Source organism: Xyrauchen texanus, chromosome 38, assembly GCF_025860055.1.
Source record: "Xyrauchen texanus isolate HMW12.3.18 chromosome 38, RBS_HiC_50CHRs, whole genome shotgun sequence".
In the NCBI taxonomy this organism is placed as follows: Eukaryota; Metazoa; Chordata; class Actinopteri; order Cypriniformes; family Catostomidae; genus Xyrauchen; species Xyrauchen texanus.
The window spans coordinates 22,767,742-22,790,208 of NC_068313.1; the positions used below are offsets into that span (position 1 = coordinate 22,767,742).

Sequence of the window (22,467 nt, forward strand, 5' to 3'; positions counted from 1 at the left end):
CTCCCACAATGAATTACTTCCGTTTAACAAAACAAAAAAGACTTCACCTCAATTTCCACCCATTTAAAACGAACAAGTGCTCAAAGTTAGGTCAGGAATCTATTGCCACAGTATTTCCATTTGTGTTAATCATTTCGCTTGCTTTAACGTGCGCTCTGCATTCAACTCAAATAACATGAACCGTTAGGTGTCGCTGCACACACAGTCTCCAGTGAGTCCGGAGTTGAACGCCGCTCAGGGTGCATCCAGAGTCTGAAGTGTCTGATCCATTCTAACACGAGCAGTGGGACAGAGAAGGGGAGAAGGGTTAAGGACAGGGGACAAAACGGAAAAGTTTGCGTTACGGAGAGGAATTTGGACGTTTGACGATCTATGGATGGGGGAATCCCGCATGGGGAAAGTCAAGAGCGGCTGGAGCGTCAGACATGAATCCGAGGTGAGTTGAAAGTCTATATTAATGCAAGCTTCGCGCTGAGACGTGTGAGTTACCTGCGGCGCGTTCAGGTGCGCTCAGTGAGCGCGTGCCAACATACTTATCCGCTAGATTATGATTATTGGCGGTCGTGCTCCAGGCGTTCCTGGACAGCGGACGATATGAAAGTTATTGCACTTTTTATCAGACGTTTAATGTCAGATTTTGATACCCCTTATTATGTGTCTAAAATACATAAAGAAGCAAACAAAAAATAAATAAATAAAATATTGCTTTCATAACAATATATATATATATATATATATATATATATATATATATATATATATATATATATATATATATATATATATATATATATATATAAAAATAAAAATAAAAATAAATAAAAGAAAAGGAATTTTTTTTTTTTTTATTGAGTTAACAAATCCATTTTAACCAGCAATTAAGCCCGAATAATTAGGTTTCGTTTTATAGGGAGCTGCTTGAATTGTTCAACATGCAATAAACTGCAGCCACTGTAAGCTAACTATTGGGACTAAGTCAGTGTATCAGCAATATATCTGAGTAGACATGCAAACCTGTTTTAATTAAAAATGGAAAAAAATGAAAAAATAAATTAAGCTGACATAGCCTACATCCAGTAGCCTATTCTTGAACCTCTGACAATTTCCCTTGGTGTGCTCATCATATCTACATTAATTTGTCATTGTGTTATGCACGTTGAGATTTTCTGAATAAATATAGAGACCCAATATAAACGTCTGTGTAAAAGTGTGAGTAAAGACTTGTTATGAACAGTGTCATTAAAGATGACACTGATGCTACAAACGCACCAATAAAAGATTTTACAAAGTAACCGAAAATGATGCTTGGAACAAGCCGTGAATAAGACTTATACAATTCTTCAGGAAAGAATTACAAAAATATCTTAACTGATATTGGTAACTTTGCAACTAATTGTGTCAGATTGAGTAATGCCTACCATTTTTTTGTTTTGTTACAGCAGCAAACTAGGCTAGGCCTACTTTAAATAAACTAATTAACCATAATGTTTGTGTAAACACTGCACAAATAAAGAGGTAGCCAACATCTTTACTTTTAATATACTTTTACTACTAATTATATTAGTAAGATCATGGTACACTATACGGAAGGACACACATCGTCTCTACTTAAATAGTTTACCGTCATAATAATACTCTTTAACGTTATTGATGTTGTTATATACGATAAAACGCCTGTCTCTTTAAGACGAAGCCGTGAAGTTCAAGTTGGGGTCACTGTAAGTTCCTGCCCTCGATTTTACCTTTTAGTTTTATTATAGACTGACATCACACGGGGGGCAAAAACACTCTCACACAGATCAGAAGCCTCGTTATCATCTCAAGTCGCGTTATTGCATCGACTCAAAAATAGCCAAGGAAATTACAAACATAAAAAATCGAGAAAAGCTGATGCAGGAGTAAGCACGTATTTTTGTAGGCGGAGGAGAGAGAGAGAGAGAGAGAGAGAGAGAGAGAGAGAGAGAGAGAGAGAGAGAGAGAGAGAGAGAGAGAGGGGAGGGGTGTGAGATAGGAGGAAGGGTGAGCAACACGAAATTCAGAGCAATTAATAATAAAAAAAAAAAGAGTTGGCAGTCCTGCTCGGAAAACTGGCATGGTTTGTGGGGAGGCTGGCAGTTCAAAGTTGAAACGTCAGAAATGACTCCAAAACACTGTTGAGATGATCATGAAGGGAGACTTAGATCGGATTGCAGAAGAGATCGGGCATCCAGGTAACGTTAACATTTGAACATTAACTATAAAATCATTATTAAGCTTATTATTGTAGGCTATTCATAGTAAAAATACGAGCAGCCGTAAGCCTACATTTATTCTCATTTATGCGTTTTTTTTTGTAATTTGGGGGCAATAGGTGAGCATGACAAAAAGTTTTAAAGAATAAGAACCAATACATTTTATTATTATAGTGTATCATCTCGCGAGCGTAAACATGATTATTTCTAGCCTGTAAATATGCTACTTGTCACATTTCAGAGGTTAAAAGTTTTTCTTAGTTTGATTGCGAAACTATCTTTTACATTTATTGCCTTTACAAAACCGAAGAGGGAACTTTATAATAGGCTACAAGGCTCGACAAGTTTAGTGCATAATCGCAATAAGAGCCCAAAAAGTCACGAATTTGATCTTTTATCACTCATACAGGGTCGAAGTCATATGGCGGTGATGTGTTTGTGTTCGGGCTCTCAGCTCATCCTTAATTGAAAATTCATGGTGTTTCACATGCGAGTGATTTGACTTTAAAGAAAGCGAATGATTTGATTTTAAGGAAATATGCTAAATGTTTGAATACACTGATCCAGCATGCATATGAGGTCTGATCCGAAACGGAATGATCTCTTTAATTTCCGTTTAGTGTCAGTTACAGTACATTAGATTATATTCTCTATTTAGACAAAACAACATACCCGACCATGTTTAGGAGACGGACAAGGCAGTCCATGAAAGAGCTCTCAATAATGCAGTTTAATAACTGAAAACTACAAGATTTAATAGACTGAGATAATTATGCAATTTTTTTTTAGATGCTTAAATAGTATGTAAAATGTAAATATGCTAAATATTATATGTCATAGCTAATGGGCCTAACTAGTCATTTTCTTCAGGTACATTTTTTTCTTTTTCACTTTAATTAAAGTACATTTAGGCATATATTCTAAAAATGTTATATGCTCATAAACTGTGGGAATCATAGGTCTAACAACTTTTTGGGTCAATGTTTTCATCTCTCCATTATTGTATCAAATGAGATTATTTATGTGGAAGGCTATACAGTAGCCTACATGGCATACATCTGTGAATAGGATTTAGATGGTACTACATCTGATATGTGGGTAGAATATTACCACCACATCCATGACCATAGAGGCCACCTTTAGTGGACAGTGAGCTATCCTCCCAGTGGTATTTATGAATGAATATCCAGAGCTGCGCATGCTGAGAGAGCGCGAGAGAGGGATCCAGCGCTCCAGAGTATTCGGAGAATAGAATAGCAGAAAGAGAAGCTGTGAGGAAGGTTTAGCGCATGTTTTCTTCTTTTCCAAACTCTTACCTTCAAACTATATTCAAACTTGGCCGATAGACCTCAGGTGTTTTGCCGTGTGACTTAAGTCCGTTGAACAGGATCTAAGACGAACTTTCGTTTCTTGGTGCCAAGAGGTTTTGCGGAGATTTGCAGTTTTATCTTCCACTCTCTCAACTCTCGTGTCGTAAGACATATTAAGACTAAAACTTAAACAAACTACACTGCGCGTAACTCTTTTAAAGCTATTAAAATGGACTATTATTTAAAAATAATAAATAATAATATAATTTGTTTCTACCTTGATTTCTCTTTGACAGAACAACATGCTATTATAAATGCAACTAAATTATATAGGCTATGTGCCATTCCAAAAAAAAAAAAAAAAAAAAAAAGAATTATCTTGTGTGTCTCGTCGTAGCTTATACTCCAGTTCACCAATTTTAAAAGATATTGACCGACCGATTGACTGTTTAATCCTTAAAGGTACATTAGAATCAGTGTAGGTATAAATCTCATAGGGAGGACACTTTAGTGGTTAAAAAGATGACAGACCGCGGGTGGAGAGAGAGAGAGAGAGAGAGAGAGAGAGAGAGAGAGAGAGAGAGAGAGAGAGAGAGAGAGAAGTCACAGACCCCTTCCTCACCCCTAAACCAGCAAAATGACAACACAGACAAAACACAGGTCTAAGAATACCAAACCACCTAAAATATGACCCACGTCCTATCTTTAATCCAGTCCCTGTACCATACCAAATATAGCAAACATCCTAAGACTGTTGTTTCCTGATCATTCACTGTACGTCCAAATTATTGCCATTATGTATTGAAAGCTTCTGTCTACTAATTCAGATGAGTTATGCATTATATTAACTCTATATTAATTTATCAACATTTTATTAAGGTCTGATTGCGTTCCTAAAACTTCTTATAGCCTAGATTAAAACCCTTACAGTAAACTCGTCTGTAGGCTAAAAATTAGAAGGACCAAAAAAATATAAAAAATTAAAAAATATATAATAATAAATAAATAAATAAAATAATCAAGCCTCAAATTGTACCATTCACTAATTTCACGGGTGAATCAAAGTGTGTAAAGACGCATCATCTAAATCCGCAGGGTTACATGCTTGAGAGGATGCAAGTGTTTACGCGTGAAGTTTAAACAATCGTTTTAAACATGATTTACTTCCGTCACCGCTTCCCTTTCAACCTTATGCTTGAACGCATGTCAGAGGAAACACATATACCTATTTTATTTTCCATTCACTCATAATATGACTGTCATTTCTTGTCAGGCTAATTTTGAGCTTGCTTTCGTTCTTTCTTTCTTAATAACAAGCAGGTATTTTACTTTCTATTTCTTTCTTCCGTTTTTGTTAAATATCCCCTTAGTGTATAGGCCTATATTCTCATTTTTGTGTGCTGAATTGACGTTATTCTTCATCACATTTAGGACACAGCCTACGTCGCAATAAATAATGTGCTCCTATGTGCTTTCTCAAACCCTCAGTTAATGGAAATGCTGTGCGCCAAAAATGGCTCTTCACTTTAAAATACACCTGTCAGTGATGAGACGTGTCCGTTGTAGGGGTAGGAATAAAAGCACAAGTCTGGTGCGTTTTTTATTAAGAGGTATTTTTGACAAACTCTGAAGCGAGAGGAAGCGAAGAGAGAGAGAGAGCGAGAGAGAGAGAGAGAGCGAGAGCGAGAGCGAGAGAGAGAGAGAGAGAGAGAGAGAGAGAGAGAGAGAGAGAGAGAAGAAATGTTGCGGGTGAGATTTGTTTGGTTGTGGTTTCTCCATTATTAAGGTAATTTTGTAGGCAACAGGCAATTAATAGTGTGTCACCGCTTTGTTTCTGCGGTTTTAGCAAGTGCATTGTAGCTGTGCATGAATTAAAATATATCCTCTTTATATATTACAAATAATGCGATTCCATCTAATCATTAAGTTAAAGACGCATTCGGAAATAAAACGGAACGCGCTTTTCATGCTGAGGCTGAATTAATTGGTGATAGGCTGAAATAAAGGGGAATGTAGCCTACAGGTGCGCAGCAGACTAGGAGTGACATATAAATTCATAAACATGTAAATACATACTGTGAACTCTAAGTGTTGATTATGGATGTTTCACTTATCTAGGTGATATCTAAATATGTGTTTGTGGATTTTGTTGTGACTATGTACCGGACGAAATGAATGGTTTTGACATAAAAATGTACACAAATAATATATATTAATAACCTAACTTTATTTTTGTCCATGTTTGGCTTCTCTGCTTCATAAACTGTTGAGAACTCATAGTGACAAGCGCATGTTCATGCGTCTGTGCAGTGCGCAGCTCCCTCTTTACATCAAACAGGGAGAGATAAACTCTCATGATCGGTAACAGCGATTTTATTTGCATCACATTCAATTTTGGCTTCATTTTGAATTATAAGAATAAGTAGAAGCCACGTTTACTCACAATAAACAAAGAGGTGTTTTATGAAGAATGTCCATTTGGTTACGTCTGACAATTTAATGATGATAAAATGTCGTTTTATTCACTTTAGGACGCAGTTAAAGGCTTGGTGTTAGAGTTGCCTACATAATACCAGGTTAAGGGCTAATTAAATAGAAGCTTAAGACTACAAACTATGGTATTCATCTAAGGAGATTATTTTATACAATGAAATAAACAACGTGAGGATGATGTCAGGATGACTGGCTGTATTTATTTAGCTTCTTGTTTCCCTTTAGTGAAACCAACCCCTTGGGAGTTGGGACCCTAACAGTCCATTTGGTCTCATATAAAAGATCATCCACATGCAGCAGGATTTAAACAATATATTCTGGCGAATTTGTTGTATTTATTATGTTTGCATGACAGTGGCCGTTGCCTCCAACTTAGAGTTTAAATTTGCATTGTTGGTTGCATGTTGAGCCTGTGTAGTAATTTGTAGGCATCCTCTGTTAAATAATCTTTTGAAAATGAATTAATGTGTAAGTCCCACTTCCATAGCAGAGCATCCTATCATGAATTTGCTGCAGTTTTTGTCCCTGCTGGTTTATGCCTGCTGTTCATCACACTTGCAAAACCTTCAGTCTGACTGACTTTGTTTAAAACTACACACACTACCTCTGGAATTCTTTATCAGGAAGACAGCAATATGAAAACATGTTTATACTGGCATTTTTTCCCTCTCTTCTTTCTTTCTTTTTTGTTAACTGCATTTCACTGTAGGCTTTAAACATGTGGGTTTGTATCACAATAATGACAAAACCATTGCACTCTCACTTGGTCAGCTATAGCTCACTTTTATGGAGTCATTCTGATGCTTGTTGCATTAAAGGGAAAGTAGAATTGTTTGAAAGTTGTCCTCAATCCCCTACCTTAGCGTCTAAATTATATCAGTGAGTAAATGTAGAGGCACAAGACTCAGAAGCTTAAGAGCTCCTTTCTCATCATCTCATACTGCCTGTCATGTTTTACAAAACAGATGTGTCCTGAGCATGAGTAGTGCATGTTATATAAACTATAGCAATTAACCGTTTCATCCACACGTCACACATATGTGACAGTCAATAACTGGGCCCCGCAGAGTAGCATAATAATAATAATAATAATAATAATAATAATAATAATAATTATAACTTTTATTTATAGGTGCCTTTCAAGACTCTCAAGGACACTTTACAGACATAATCAATTTTACAATAAGAAAAGAAAAGAAACCTAAAATACATATATCCAACTCATCACCAAAGTATCACGATAAGAAGTTTACAGCTTTTATGTGCATAGTCAATATATAAAACGTGCTCTTCCTCTAAAGCATGCTGCCATTTGTTTACATGAGTAGCCGTTGTCCCAAAGAGTTTTTTCAAGCACATAATATGTTTATTTTATGTAACATACAGCCAAATTGTCACGAAAGATCCACGATAATAGTTCACAGCTTGTATATGAACAGCCATCATATCTAACCGCGATCTTCCCATGCACGCAGCCACTTCTGCTGATTACATGCAGATGCGGTTTTCATTCACTAAAACAGCAACTCAAACAATCTTTTCAGACATATAATACATTTGTTTTCGGCCACAATAAGGTTAAAATTTTTATAATCACAGTGAAAACATGCTTATTGAGCACGATTATCCTAGCCTGTTTAACGTAGCGCTTGAAACACACACACACACACAAACACACGCGAGCGCGCACGAACGAACTAACCCACGCACACACGCACACAAGCACGCACGCATGCGCGCACGCACGCACTCACGCACGCACGCAGACGCACGCACGCACACACACACACACACACACACACACACACACACACACACACACACACACAATGTCTGAGAAGTCAAACAGTGCATATAGGCAAACTGGACTGCTGATATTATTTGTTTATATATGTATATATTTTTACAGCTAAAAAAATGAAATAAATAAAACAAAAAATCAGTACAGCAGACATGACCCATATGTTCACATATTTACTATAGTATATACAGTTGTTTTTTAATGAAAATAAAAAAAATATAAAAATAATAAAAAAAATACTTGTCTACACTCTGCCCCCCTCTCCGGCTGTGCATTGTCACAAGCAAAAATAACTCACTCCAGGGGGAACTGAAAAGGAATTTGGACCCTACTCATGAAAAGGTTAAAAAGAAATTGGAATGGGAGAAATGTATAAAAGAAATTGGAATCTTGTATGAAAGTGCGTTTATGTAAACAAAATTTAAATTGATTCAAGGCTTCTTCTGAATGAATGCATTTCTGTTCTGTTTCAGGTGGTGGTCTGAAGTCGATGCTGGATGCCATGGAAGTCCCAAGTCATGCTAGGCACCTCCTCTTGCAACTGAACACACAACGCACCAAGGGCTTCTTGTGTGATGTCATAATTGTTGTGCAGAATGCACTGTTCCGTGCTCACAAGAACATTCTGGCAGCTAGCAGCCTATACCTTAAGTCTCTTGTTGTTCACGACAACCTCATCAATTTGGACCATGAGATGGTCAGTCCAGGTGTCTTTCGAGTCATCCTTGACTATATCTACACAGGACGCTTAAGTGAAGGTGACCCCACCTCTCCCACTGAGCCAAATATAGGGGCAGTGTTGGCAGCTGCAAGTTATCTGCAACTGCTGGACCTGGTGGCTCTGTGCAAGAAGAAGCTGAAGAGGAATGGAAAGTACCACTTACGCCCCAACCCTGGGTTTTTGCCTTACAAGATTGGCCCTGGTGGGGTGGGGGGAGGACGGTTTCACGTATCCACTCCAGTCATTCACTCCTGCCTCTCTGGTGGCGTAGTTGGCACTCCTCAACCGACATCATTAGAGGATATGCACTCTCTGCCACTGGCCCCCCATGCAGGAGAGCTTTATGCCCCAGCTCCCATACAAGGTCCACCACCTTACCCTCCAACAAAGGCGTCCCTGTCACCACAATCAGGCCTGCGCTTACCCCCCACTGACAGGAACTGCTCATCCGTCTTTGGCCTTGACCTGTCCAAGAAAAGCCCCAGTTCCCAGTCGCAGTTCCCTTCCAGTCACCCATACTTGATCTCCTCACTCCACCCAGACGAGGAGCCTCAGGGGGAGCTGGACCAAAGAACCAGCCCCCTGCTCAGCCCCAATGATGGCTCCAGAAAAATGGAGACAGCCCACCATGCAGGGTCCCTTACCCCACACCCTTTCCCTCTCTCTAACCATACACTCTCACCCCATTATCCCAACCTACACCGTTCTCAGGGCCAGGAGCCATACCTCTGTCCTCCCAGTCCCGAGCCCATGGAGGACTCCAGAGAACAAGGCAGAAATGGCTCAAGCATCTACCGGTGGGTGAAGAATGAACCATCCAATCCAGAAGACGAATATGAGGAGGATGATGAAGATGATAGTGGAGGAACGGGTGAGCAAGATAAAGAGAGACACCACCAGCACATGAATCACCATAAGAACAGCGAAGAAAAGCTGAATATGAGTGAGAGGGGCTACGACAGAGGTACTGTGACCTGTGATGATGTTGAGGATGAGAATGGGACCGGAAGTGAAGAAACGGGTAGCAGTGAAGGCCGTTCATCTCCCCCTGGTGCAGGTGGGAGATATCACATGCCGTATGAACCAGAAAGTTTTGGCGATAACTTGTATGTGTGCATCCCATGTGACAAAGGCTTCCCAAGCTCAGAGCAGCTCAATGCCCATGTGGAGTCTCATACAGAGGAGGAGCTCAACAATGGCAGTGAGCTGGAAAACAGCAACAACGGCAGCAAGCCCAACAATGCCCATGGACCTACAAGCTTGAACAGCTCTAGCAGTCTTCAGAGCCCCTTCTTAGATAGCAAATCAGGGCAAAACCTCCATCCTATTGGCCTGGGAGAGATCATACGACCATATCGCTGTTCTTCCTGTGACAAGTCCTATAAAGACCCTGCCACGCTGCGGCAGCACGAAAAGACACACTGGCTGACCCGCCCATACCCATGTAGCATCTGTGGCAAGAAGTTCACCCAGCGTGGTACCATGACACGCCACATGCGCAGCCATTTGGGCCTAAAACCATTTGCTTGTGATGCCTGTGGAATGCGCTTTACTCGCCAATACCGCCTCACGGAGCACATGCGTATCCACTCCGGAGAGAAGCCATATGAGTGCCAGGTATGTGGGGGCAAGTTTGCTCAGCAGCGCAACCTCATCAGCCACATGAAAATGCACAGCAGTGTAGCAGCCAGTGGAGCACTCACTCCTGATGGCAAGCTGAAGATAGACTTCACTGAGGGCATTTATCCCTTGAGTAAGTACACCGTTGAACATCTGGGTCTGAAGCAGGAGAAAACGTCAGATCTTCTCATGGCCTCTCAGCACCTGCTGGCTGATGCCAAGGTCATGGAGAGCCTCTACCCACTGTCAAAGCTGGCTGCAGTACATCTTGGCCTCACACACAATAAGATGGACATCCTAAACCAACCACTTCCACCTACTCCCCAGCAGCTCTCATCAGAGGCTCGCACCATTGAGCGCTACTCTCCCAGCTAGAGGGGGGAACCACTAACTATACTTTCCAAAGAGACATCACTGTATACCATTCACAGTATTCAACTCGCACCTCATCTTTATTTGAACTTGCACCTCAAAGAGTGGAGGCCAGAAAGCTTTGGCTATAAAATGCACACAGACTGTATGACTTCTAAACGTGCCTTTCTTTGCTGATTTTTGCAGTACATGCATTTCTTAAATTACTTTTCTAAAAGGAGGAAACAGCTTTATTTATAATCTGTTTTGACTATGGACAATTAGACAAGGCAGTATTTATATGAAAACAACTTCTTTTTTGTTCAATCAATCGAGCCAACTAACCAATTGAAAACCAAAAAGAGATTTTTTATTTATTTTTTGTTTGTTGCAAAAAGCCAAAGAGAAAATGTCAAAATGTTACAGAAGAGTGTTGCAATCATACCCTAAACATGTGTACTAAATATTATTGGTGTATATAGAAAGAAAAAAAAGCACATGTGAACAATATTCAGGGCTTCCGTCCAGAATGGAGAGGGAAATCTGGACAAATGAAAAAGCCAAACCTATGGGATTTTATAGTAATTGGAGGACTTTTTATAGACTATTTTTGGAGTACTGGATCACCTGTATCTGATTTTCCATCTCTGTGAATGGCCCAGTTTTTTCCATACTAAAGGGAGCAACTAACAGAAGAGAGTGTTTGTTCCAGGACTTAGGTAAAGTGAAGCTTTTCTCTGCATTGATGTAGATGTGATCCCCATCAGCATGGAGTGAGAGCAAGTTCACAGAGTGATATTTAATTTTTTTCAAGTGTATTGTCTCTTTATGTTTACTTTGCTCCAGCTTTTTCTTTTACATCACAAACCAAGTGCCTTTAGTTTGTTTTTGGAAATGTAGCAAGTACTGCCCTGTGATCTCACAACTGGAACGTCTTTGCGCATATTCCGATTATGATATAACAATCTGTCCACGTATTTCAGTCCATCTGGTGTGACAGACTAAGCATGGGCGGCACTTTTGAAAATTGAGTAATATTTACAGCAGAACAATCCTGCGTTAAATATGTTGAGTTTGACCCCTTTCAGAAAGCAAGCCAGTCTACAATATTCTTTTAAACTAGATGTTTCTTTTGCTACAAATCGAGTGTATCTGACCGAACAGTGACATTTTGTGAATTTAGACACACATTTAAGAGCCTCCCTTTTGTGAATTATCAGAGAGCACCTCGTCGCACATATTATGGTACAGTTAATTTAAGGATAATGTAACTGCCTTAACCCAGTTGTGCCAAATGCACACACATATGTAGAGCTGCTAATGTGACTACCATCTGAACATAAGGAGCAAGACTTTCTATCTCTCTCTGATACTGTAAGCACAGATAGAAGCAGCTGGTCCACTCAGGGTAAGCCCTGTGAAATCTCTGATTTTCGAAGCCCATTCACGCTTGTCTGTCCTACTGATCTTGGATTTTCTGCCAGTTGACCAGGCCCTGTGATCTACATGCTTCCTGGATATACACCCAATCTCCCAGCTACTGCAATAACAGACCATAAGCTACATTAATCTTCAAAACTGTACAGCAATGAATCAATCAATCCTTTCCTAACCTGTTAGGGTCACAGCCACTGCTTGCTTCCTTTTTGTAGTGTTAACATTTAGCTGGTTTGCCTCTTGATGAATAATAATGTTTTACCATGTATGTTAATGCATCTTCTAAAGGGATACGGCAACCCACCATTTTTTTAAGTATTCCAAAAAGATCTTTCCCTCTGACCTTAAGTGAAACAAATATTTGTTGACCACTAGTTACAATTACAACCTCAGTGGGTGAATGTGAAGAAACAACGAATGCACTGTGAAAGAACTAATGAATCTTCAAGCTTTAGAGCTTAGTGAATCTTGAGGGTATTTGAGACACATTGCCTGCTTTACTCTTTAGCATGTTGGCTAATCATGGTTGTTTTCTTTTTTTGGTCTTACTGAAAGCAAAGAGAAATTGGTGCTTACCTCAGGACTGAAACAAAGCTTTGGCAATAGTTTGACACATAAGGCACACAAACGCACATAAACACTCATGCTCTCTGTCTCTTACATATATACTGTATATACATCAACACTCAAGTACACTTTATCTGAAGGGATCTTATTGTCTTTAAACCTGTGGTTATTTCATGTTAAATATATGTAATTTGTTCTGAAATTATTTTTTAAAATTACTTTTTTTTTCTTCTTCTGAGTAGCCTATGCAACTCTCTTCTATTTGTACATTTACATATTATATTGTTCTATTAAATGGTAAATTACTTTATTACCATAAAAGGCAACATTTTAAATTAAAAATAATTTCATCATAAGAATCAGTATTTCCGCAGTATGTTTCTCTGTACACTTGAAGGTACTTAAAATGCATAACATGGTTTGAAACTCTAAGAGGAATGGCAGACGGTAACTTAGTTTTCTGTTAATGTTATGCTGTATAAGAAATGTGTGTTTATCAATAATTTGCCTGCAATCATAAACACTTGGCTGAGTTGGTAATGAGGGAAGCATAGTTTCTGAAGTTGATTGACCCATTTGTTCTGGGCGGGCCTGCAGTAAATTTCGCTGACCTCTTTGCAGAGAGGAGGATTAGACTCCCAGTGAGGTTTTGTATACATGTACTCTTAAACCGCACACATGAAACCAGCTTGTTTGGGGCGAGACAGATGCTGAAGTTTCCCAACACTCTTAAGTTGACAACAGAGATCCAAAAATTCCTCTCAACGTAATTTTGCGAAACACATGAAAATAGTCTAGGCACAGCAGTTTGTTTGTATCCAAACTAAACCCAGAGTGTAAACGGGATACAAATCTTCTGACTTGAGGCAAAAAACAATATTACAGCTTTCATAACAGTTGATACTTTGACCGCAGACATATTAATACATGCTAAGGAGATGTGACAGACCGTTTGAAGTGGATTTCAGTGGTGGGAAAATAAATCTCACACTCCCCCTTTCCACCATTCATTAACTCGTCTCTCATCGAAAATTCCTCTTTCTCTATTTCCTGCTGTCCGAGAGAAAAAAACAAGAGACAAAAAGAAACTGGTTTCAAAAGCACAGAGAAAAGATATCACCTCTGTGCTACTTCGTTTAGTACTGCTCTGACAGGGCTGGGAATGTAAAGGTGTGCACATGTGCCTAATGAGTCAGGATGAGGGGGCAGGTGGGTTGTGGGTGGATGTTAAGTAGAATTTTTGCGCATACAATCTATTTGAATGTGAAAAGTGCATGGGCGTTGGCAAAGGAGTAAAGTTAAGCTGAGGAAGTGAACCTTTGACTAGTAGCAGCGAGCTGGATGGTTGGTGTGGTTCTGCTCTGAAGCGGAAAGGCAGATGATGATAGAGAGGCAGACAGACACAGAGAAAGAGGGTGAAACGAGAGGGTGAAGGAGAACAGAGCAAGTTTGGTGGATGGACTTCAACCATTGTCTATCTATGGAAGAGTAGATTATAAACCTCCATCCTATTTAGATTTAGAGTGCTGGGTCTGTTCTCCTCAAAGCTACTTAGTGATCTTTCCCTCCTTTCTTTAAAGTTGGATATTGGCAGTATTTGACAGCTCTGAGTCATTAACCCTCTGGTCACCGTGCTTGACCTCATCATGTGCCAAGCGAAGAGAAACAAAACGTGAGATATGGTGTAAAAAATTGTGGAACAATTGTCTCTCTGAAGGGAAATATTCCTCTCAGCCTCAAGAAGCCCACATATTCAGAGTTAAAACCAAAGCTTAACCAAAGCTGATTGTAAAGTTTATAAGAAACAAATATACTAGAGAGAGAGAGCATTATCTAAGGGGCTGTTCAGGCCAAATGTATCCTTGCGCTAAAAAAAGGTAGATGCAATGCAACGAATTGAACAGAACGCAGGTGTCTCGTGACATGGATTAAGAGTTGAAGTTCTTTTAACCTGACACTATGTCTAAAATATGCAGTGTTCCTGCATGAGACACTGAAAAATAAAGACAATAAAGACAAAATTTACATCTCTCGACTGAAACATTTCGTCCCCTCATTCAAATCCTCGGTTCATGCATGCTCATCAGCTGCTCCCTGATCAGCAGTTCTAAAAAGTTCCTAAAGAGGCGATTCTCAGTTCAGTGTACTGGTGACTCGAGAACTGCTGTTATCGACTCAGTGTACTGTTGACTGGAGAACTACTGTCCTCGGATCAGTGTACTTTTGACTCGAGAACTGCTGTGATCGACTCAATGTACTGTTGACTGGAGAACTACTGTCTTCCGATCAGTGTACTTTTGACTCGAGAACTGCTGTGATCGACTCAATGTACTGCTGACTGGAGAACTACTGTCTTCCGATCAGTGTACTTTTGACTCGAGAACTGCTGTGATTGACTCAATGTACTGCTGACTGGAGAACTACTGTCCTCGGATCAGTGTACTTTTGACTCGAGAACTGCTGTGATCGACTCAATGTTCTGTTGACTTAAGAGCTGCTATACTCGGATCAGTGTACTGTTGACTGGAGAACAACTGTCCTCGGATAAGTGTACCTTTGATTCGAGAACTACTGTGATTTACTCAATGAACTTTTGACTGGAGAACTGCTGTCCTCGGATAAGTGTACTCTTGACTCGAGAACTGCTGCAATCTACTCAATGTACTGTTGCCTTAAGAGCTGCTGTACTCGGATCAGTGTACTGTTGACTCGAGAACTGCTGTGATCGACTCAATGTACTGTTGACTCAAGAGCTGCTGTACTCGGACCAGTGTACTGTTGACTCGAGAACTGCTGTGATCGACTCAATGTACTGTTGACTCAAGAGCTGCTGTACTCGGATCAGTGTACTGTTGACTCGAGAACTGCTGTGATCGACTCAATGTACTGTTGACTCAAGAGCTGCTGTACTCGGACCAGTGTACTGTTGACTCGAGAACTGCTGCAAACGACTTAATGTACTGTTGACTTAAGAGCTGTAGACTGGATCATCTCCATACGTTGATAAAACGGTAATACAATCAAGTCATAAACATGTTTCCAGTATGTTTTATTTGTTACACTCTGTTTCTCAGCAAAATACACCTGAAATATAAATTTTGCCCCTTAATCACACATGCTCAGTGTCAGCAATTCATCGGTTCTTAGGATGTACTGGCGAAAGAGGTGATTCTCAGTTCAGTGTACTGTTGACTCGAGAACTGTTACAACCCGAGCATTCAGTTTGATTTGTGAGCTAGTTGGAGCGGTTAATTGCGAAGAAGATTTGACAAAAGCAGATATATCACCAGTTCTAGGATCATATTACTCCTGGTTTTCAGCTCATTTCGGAGTGTCAGGCACATCCAAGAGACAGGTTAAGATAGAGTAAATTGTGGATCGGTGTTGACTCGAGACGCAAACTGTTTCAAATGATTCAGTCCGATTTGGTGAACTAGTTCAACTCATTCACTAAAAAGAACCAGTTCAAAAGAACGATTCATTCACATACCGTGATGAGCTCAGCGGAAAACTAAATCCAAGATGGTGGACAAAGAAAGAGACATTTAGATTATAAATATACTTATAATCAGGTTTGGGAGGGTTACTTTTGAAATATATTCCACTACAGATTACAGGATACATGCTGTAAAATGTCATTTTTAATGTATTCCATTAGATTACTCAAGATTAGTAACATACTCTAAATACTTTGGATCACTTCTTCAGTACTGGTAGATTTTTTTACTTGTTTTGACTATAAAAACTCTGTAAGTAAACACGTTAAAAATACATTCTCGGTAAAACCTAAATATCTTATTCAGTGTTGTTTCTAAAACAATAAAAATCAAATTGATCTTGATTTAATGATTTTCTGATATTTTTACAGGAAAACAATACAAAAATGATTATCATGAATACGTTTTACCCTAATATCAAAGGTCTTACTAGAAAAAAGAAATTATGATCCAACTTAAATTTTCTTGATAAAAAATTATGATCGTGCCTGGTAACATGTGCATGTAAAACAAAAAAAGCAGCTCTTAAGTTTTTTTTTTAGCTTAGCGTAAAGATGACAATTTACACAAGGTTTATTTCTATTTCTTGTGCCCACAAACTTACAAACGTACTTCTCTGTCTGCTCGTATGAATGTCACACATCATAAGAAAGTGTTTCACTGCTGTTCAAATGCACTTTGGATCACATCATTTATATGTATAAATGTTTTCCATTTGAAAGGACTAAATATTAAATGAAACAAATGACAATAAAATGCAAAGTAATCTCTTCAGTAATCAAAATACTGTTTTAATGTAACTGTATTCTAAATAAAAATGATTTAAATTGTAACTGTAGTGGAATACATTTACTTATATTTTGTATTTTAAATACATATTCCTGTTACATGTAATTTGTAACTCCCCAACCCTGCTTATAATACATTCAATACTGAAAAGTATCGATAAATAACAGTTTAATATGACACAAAACTGACTATTTTACCCAAAATGTGTGTGTGTGCGTTGTGCATATTTAGGCTCATTAGAGGATTGCGTCGTTTCTCTTGTGCCAACTGTATTGAAATTAGTTGCAAGATGAGTGTCCCGTGCGCTGTGCATGAGGAGCGCTATTTGAAAGATGCATGGAGTTGCCATCTATGTAGAACGTTCCAAATCGCTCTCGTGTGAGGCGTAATTTCAGCAAGGATGCTGCCATAGAGTAGAAGACATCTGCCTATGTAGACAGTAGACATTGAGGCAGCTCACTAAGATTTGTATTAGATCGAAAGTGTAAATTTATGCATATCCTCTGAATCTGTAGAGATGATCTTGACAGCCTACTGATTCTTAGAAATGCTATCGATAAACTGGGCTTCACTTCCTTCATACAGCTGGTGCAATCTGTAAACTGTTTGAGCATGCTGTGCATTTTTTCTTTCATCTAGGTATAAATTGTTGATCTTGACTTATTTTAAACAGGCTACACTGAGTCATGTGGGGGCATTTGAAATTTTTCCTGATTGTAGGATGTCTTGATGAAATCGGTGTGGCACCTGTCCATGCATCTGTCTCTTACTGTCCCAGTAAGAGGAGGGGGCATTGACAAATTTGACATTAATCTTTGTCATAGCATTCTTGCGGTTTCATATTTGAATCATAATTTCGAGTCACTTCACGAGAACTTGCATTTCTCAGCAGTCTTCTCGTTCAGGCCACTCCTTCTTTTTCCCACGTATTCTCCTCCCTTCATTCACTACACCATCTTTCCCAAGACCATCTTTGCCCAGCACATTTCAAAAATCTTTCCCCTATAGTTGCTCTCTCTGAGAGAACCACCTTGAACATCTTCCACAGTCTGACCCACAACACTGAGCACTTGCCCACACCTCTGATGAAGAAGCCTCCAGCTGTTTTTCATGCCGAAGAAGGCAGTTGTCTAAATGTTTATGTGAATAACTACTTTCTTTTTCTTCACACCCTGACTGTGTTCCCGAGTGAACTTAAAGGCATGTGTTAATATTCTCCACGGAGCAAGATTGACTAAATAAACAGAGGACAAGGCTATTGTATGTGACTTCATAACTACAAAAATGTACCAAAGGCACAGATAAAAGAGGAACCTCATATATAAAAGGAAATGCTGTACTTGCCAGTAATGCCAACATGTTTAGCATTGCATAATTGTTGCTTGTTTCTGCAGATGTGCTAGCCTGCCCCTGATTATGTTTCATCATTACTAATGAAAATGACCAGATTAATGTTCATGAAATGTTGCTTTCTGTTCTTTTTCTTCCCTGTTGATCAGCAAATGTTGTGTGTTCGATACTGGTCCCAAACATGATATGGTGATGTGCTGGTGTTCCTACAGACCGATCACACTGTGAATTCAGTAAAAGTAGGTTGGATGTTGTGATGCTATGCTTATAGCATCACAACATTAAATCTAGCTGGAAGCATTGTTAAACACACAGTATGAGCATGTGTGAGCTCCAGTTTCCAATTTAAATATCCACAGAGTGGCACCAAAAGCAGTTTGTATTTTTAGTTTGTAAATGATGTAATACAGTCAACAGGAATGTGTGTTTTATCAATTCTACCCCCTAACTCCAAACCCAACCCTAAACCTAACTGTCAGTGGAGTATTTTTCAGCCAAAAAATACAACCTCTGAATCACATTCACCATTGTTTATGTGAACAGGATTACTTCTTTGTTCCTTCAGGACCAGATCCCATGTTTCAGAGGTTGCGCTACAAGGAAATGTGTTCACGCTTGAACTAATGCAAAAATGTCTGATTCGGTATGCCGCTTGTCAGTAAATTGGCAGAATGGGGTAAATTTCAGGGTACATGAACTTTTCAAACCAACATGCCAATTGTGACCATTTTGGCACCAACCAGGCTTCTAAACAAGCTTAACCAGGAAGCCTCCTTTGGTCAACCAGATCCATCAGAAACATCATGCTGGTTGACAATTTTTTACATGGCTATGCTGATCCACCAGCTAGACCAGCACCAAACCAGTATAAACCAACTTGGTCTGAGGTGGTCTTTTCCATAGGCAATTGTCAGCCTGTGGGACGGATTTTACAAAACAACTTCTTCTTGTAATGTTGACCTTATGATGGGTCACTAAACACAGCATGTAGAGAACCATTTTTCAAGAGTGTCAAGTTACATTTAAGTTGTTTATTTTTTTTAAGTGGCCTCAGCATAATAGTGATGCAGGATCATATTTCGATTTTGATACTTATGCTCTGAGCATCAGATAGATTTACCAGGCCCTAAAATTATAACCTTATCTCACTGTGACAGGAACAGGCTGTCTTTGTGCTGGCAGCGAGGTCCTGTAGCTACCAATATCTTCTTCAGCATGTTTTGTTTGGTGTGCAAGCTATGCTGTACCCCATCCAGAGCTGAAACTCAGTCACAGCAGAGTCCAGATGAGCCGATTAGACAAAATCAGCAGGCTGCAAGTGAATTTCCAGGCTACAGTGCAGTACGTACCATTCTGAGCTCTGTTTTTATTTTTGCTGCTCATCCTTGAATAGACATGCTTAAAAATTCTGTACAGCGTAACCAAACATATAAACAACAGGAAAAGTTGGATCAATTTGCAAAACAAAGTGCCTGATATTATTGTGCCTCTGGTAGTCATGCATGACCACACACACACACACTTGCAGCTGGATGGCAAACAGCCCTGGCATTTCTCCCTGTTCCAGATTAGGTCAGATTTAATTAGGCTGCCCTGCTTCTTTTGGAGTGTCGCTTTGAGTTTAAAAAGCCATTACTAAAGGACAGGCAGTGTTAATGACGGGGCGAAGCAAAAAAAGAGACCAATCAGAACATCTCGAGATGGTTGCAAGGTCTAAACACACACATGTATACACATGGTATGCATGTTGCTCTTATTTAAAATATATGTAGCGGAATGAAGAATAAAAGTGGGGTGAGGTCGTGGCTCTGTGTACAGAAAGAAAAAAAGGGCCAGTACATAAACCAGACACTAACCAAAGAGCTAAAGTAATGGCAGGCATTTAGAAGTAACCCCCCCCCCCCCAACACCACCCCACCACCCCCACAGTGTGAACAGAGAAAAAGAAGAAAAGGCACAAAGTCACCCAACAACCCAGCTCACTGTGAATGTTCCCATTACTCTCAGGCCAAGTAATACACCAGCATGTCTGTTTTGATTTTACTGATCACCATTTCTTATTTTTCTGAACTTCTTTCAAATATAACACAATTTATTATGCCACTTTCAAGTGCTTTCTTGATTTACATGACCAAAAAAGGCAATACAAATACATTTGAGTAGTATTTTTAATTGTGTTGTCAATAGTTTTATTTCTTTCCTAACAAAATGCTTTTACTGAAATGAATGTATTTATTGCATGTGAAATGTTTTATAAGAGTTTTGTATAAATTTTAATTGTGGGGTAATAAAATTGTGTTCTTTAATTCCAGTATCTTAATGAATGACTTTAATAAGGCTTTTAATTGTTTTAAAAGCCATTGTGAAAATGTATTTTTTTCCTCCATATTATCAACTTGCCAATAAATAAAAAACGTTCACAGAAATTGCATGACCAAATTTATTTTTTTAATAAGTAGATTTTTATTAACTGTGACCACATATGAGGGCATTAACCACACTGCAGTTCTGGTTCAAAGAATAATCTAGGTTAAGGCCAATCAACAGCATTTGTGGCATAATGTTGATTAACACAAAAATTTAATTGGACTTTCTTTTTTTTTTTACTTCAATCCTTTTTAAAAGAAAAAATGAGAAAATCAGGGTAACAGTGAGGCACTTACAACGGAAGTGAATAGGGCCAATATGTTAACATGAAAATACTCTCTGTTTCAGAATTATAGTCGCAAGATGTAAACTATATGTGTGTTAACATTATTTTAGTATAATGAAATCGCTTAACCTTTTTGGTGTAAATTATATCCAATTTAACAACTTCGTTACCATGACAACATAACGCTGTAAGCATAAAAACCTTTAAAAGCCCATAAAATGACAAAACTTTAAAGCTGAAATAATACATGCATTTTCACAGGATTTAAAATTATAAGCTTCACAATTCTGCTTTTAAACTCCCCAAAACTGTCGCCATTCACTTCCATTGCAAGTGCCTCACTGTAACAAGTCGAATATTTTTGTGGTAATCAACAGTATATCACAAATGTTGTCTATTGAGCTTAACTTGTATTGAACCCAAAATATTACTTTAATGTTCATCAGTTATGTGTGCTTGTAGTGTCAAAGCATTTAAGTTGAGTTTAAAGGTAGGTCAGATGCTCCAATCTGGACTTTAGTTGAGTGCAGCTAACCAGCTGAGAGAAATTCATAAGAAATTCTGAATGAATCTCATAACTTATAAAAGATCTACATAAAACATTCTTTACATAAATCATTCTGTCAGCTGGAGAGTCAGCTGGCCAAAACACTCCTAGAACAGGTCTAAAGAAATCTTGAAATCTGCATTCTCGCAATCACACACAAATAATAGGACATCTCCCAGTGAAACTTTTGACAGTACTGGAGAAAATATTTCCTGGAAATATCAGCAACATAATCATATCCAGGACTCTGCCACGTGTGGCTTATTGAGATGCAGGGGAAAAGAAATAACAGAGTCCAATTTTGAGATCTGTAATGAAGTCACAAAAAGTTTATAATAACAAGTAGGGGCAGACTGGAGGAGAGCTTCCAGGAGGTTTGACATAATAAATGTAACTATCCAACAGCTCTACAGAACTGCAAACTGGGACTCCATCTGTTTCAAGTGCGCAACCATGACCCTGAACTTTAAGGGTTTCAACATGTTAAGGCAAGTTAAAATGAATACCAAGTTTTACTCTGTATACTGATGAATTCTATATGCATATTTAAAAGAACCATCATCTTTGAAAGAGGCTGATTTCATATATGGGAGTTGATTTTGATTAAAACTAGCAGATTTAAACTTTTTTCTTTTTGTTATACGAAGGTCACATTACAATTGCCTTGCAAACTGCCTTGATTTTTACCATGCGTTCCTTTATTTTTGCTACTTTCAAATGCTTTTAATGTATATATATATATATATATATATATATATATATATATATATATATATATATATGTATATAGTATTGTTTTACCCTTGTCCCAGACCCTTCCAGTCTTAAAATAGGAAAATCCATCACAAAAACATTCAATACATAGTAAAAACTATAATAGTCTACACAAAGAGTGAAATAATAATTTACATAATTTTTACACAAATTACAACCTTCAATTACCCTTCAGTTGTGTAGCCATTTCCACAACAACCAATAATGTTGCCACTAATAATGTTTCATCAGAGGTTGGTGTACAGTGAAGAGCATGCTTGGATAAAATATATGTTATGTGTGAAGTAAATAAAGAAATATCAATATAAATATAACTTTGAACTGAA

The 22,467-nt window shown here is 38.5% G+C and overlaps 1 protein-coding gene across 2 annotated transcripts; it reads left to right on the forward strand.

Annotated features, from left to right (window-relative positions):
* The first annotated feature begins 296 nt into the window (after nt 1-296).
* LOC127631595 (hypermethylated in cancer 1 protein-like) lies at nt 297-20,494 on the forward strand. Of its 2 annotated transcripts, none has more exons than XM_052109843.1 (2): nt 297-436; nt 8,309-20,494. In XM_052109843.1, exon 2 carries the CDS (start codon nt 8,326-8,328, stop codon nt 10,549-10,551), a length of 2,226 nt encoding a protein of 741 aa, XP_051965803.1. In that variant the 5' UTR covers nt 297-436; nt 8,309-8,325; the 3' UTR covers nt 10,552-20,494. The 2 variants fall into 2 exon arrangements, with proteins under 2 accessions (XP_051965803.1, XP_051965802.1); XM_052109842.1 differs by lacking the exon at nt 297-436 and adding an exon at nt 2,105-2,210.
* The last annotated feature ends 1,973 nt before the right edge of the window (nt 20,495-22,467 follow it).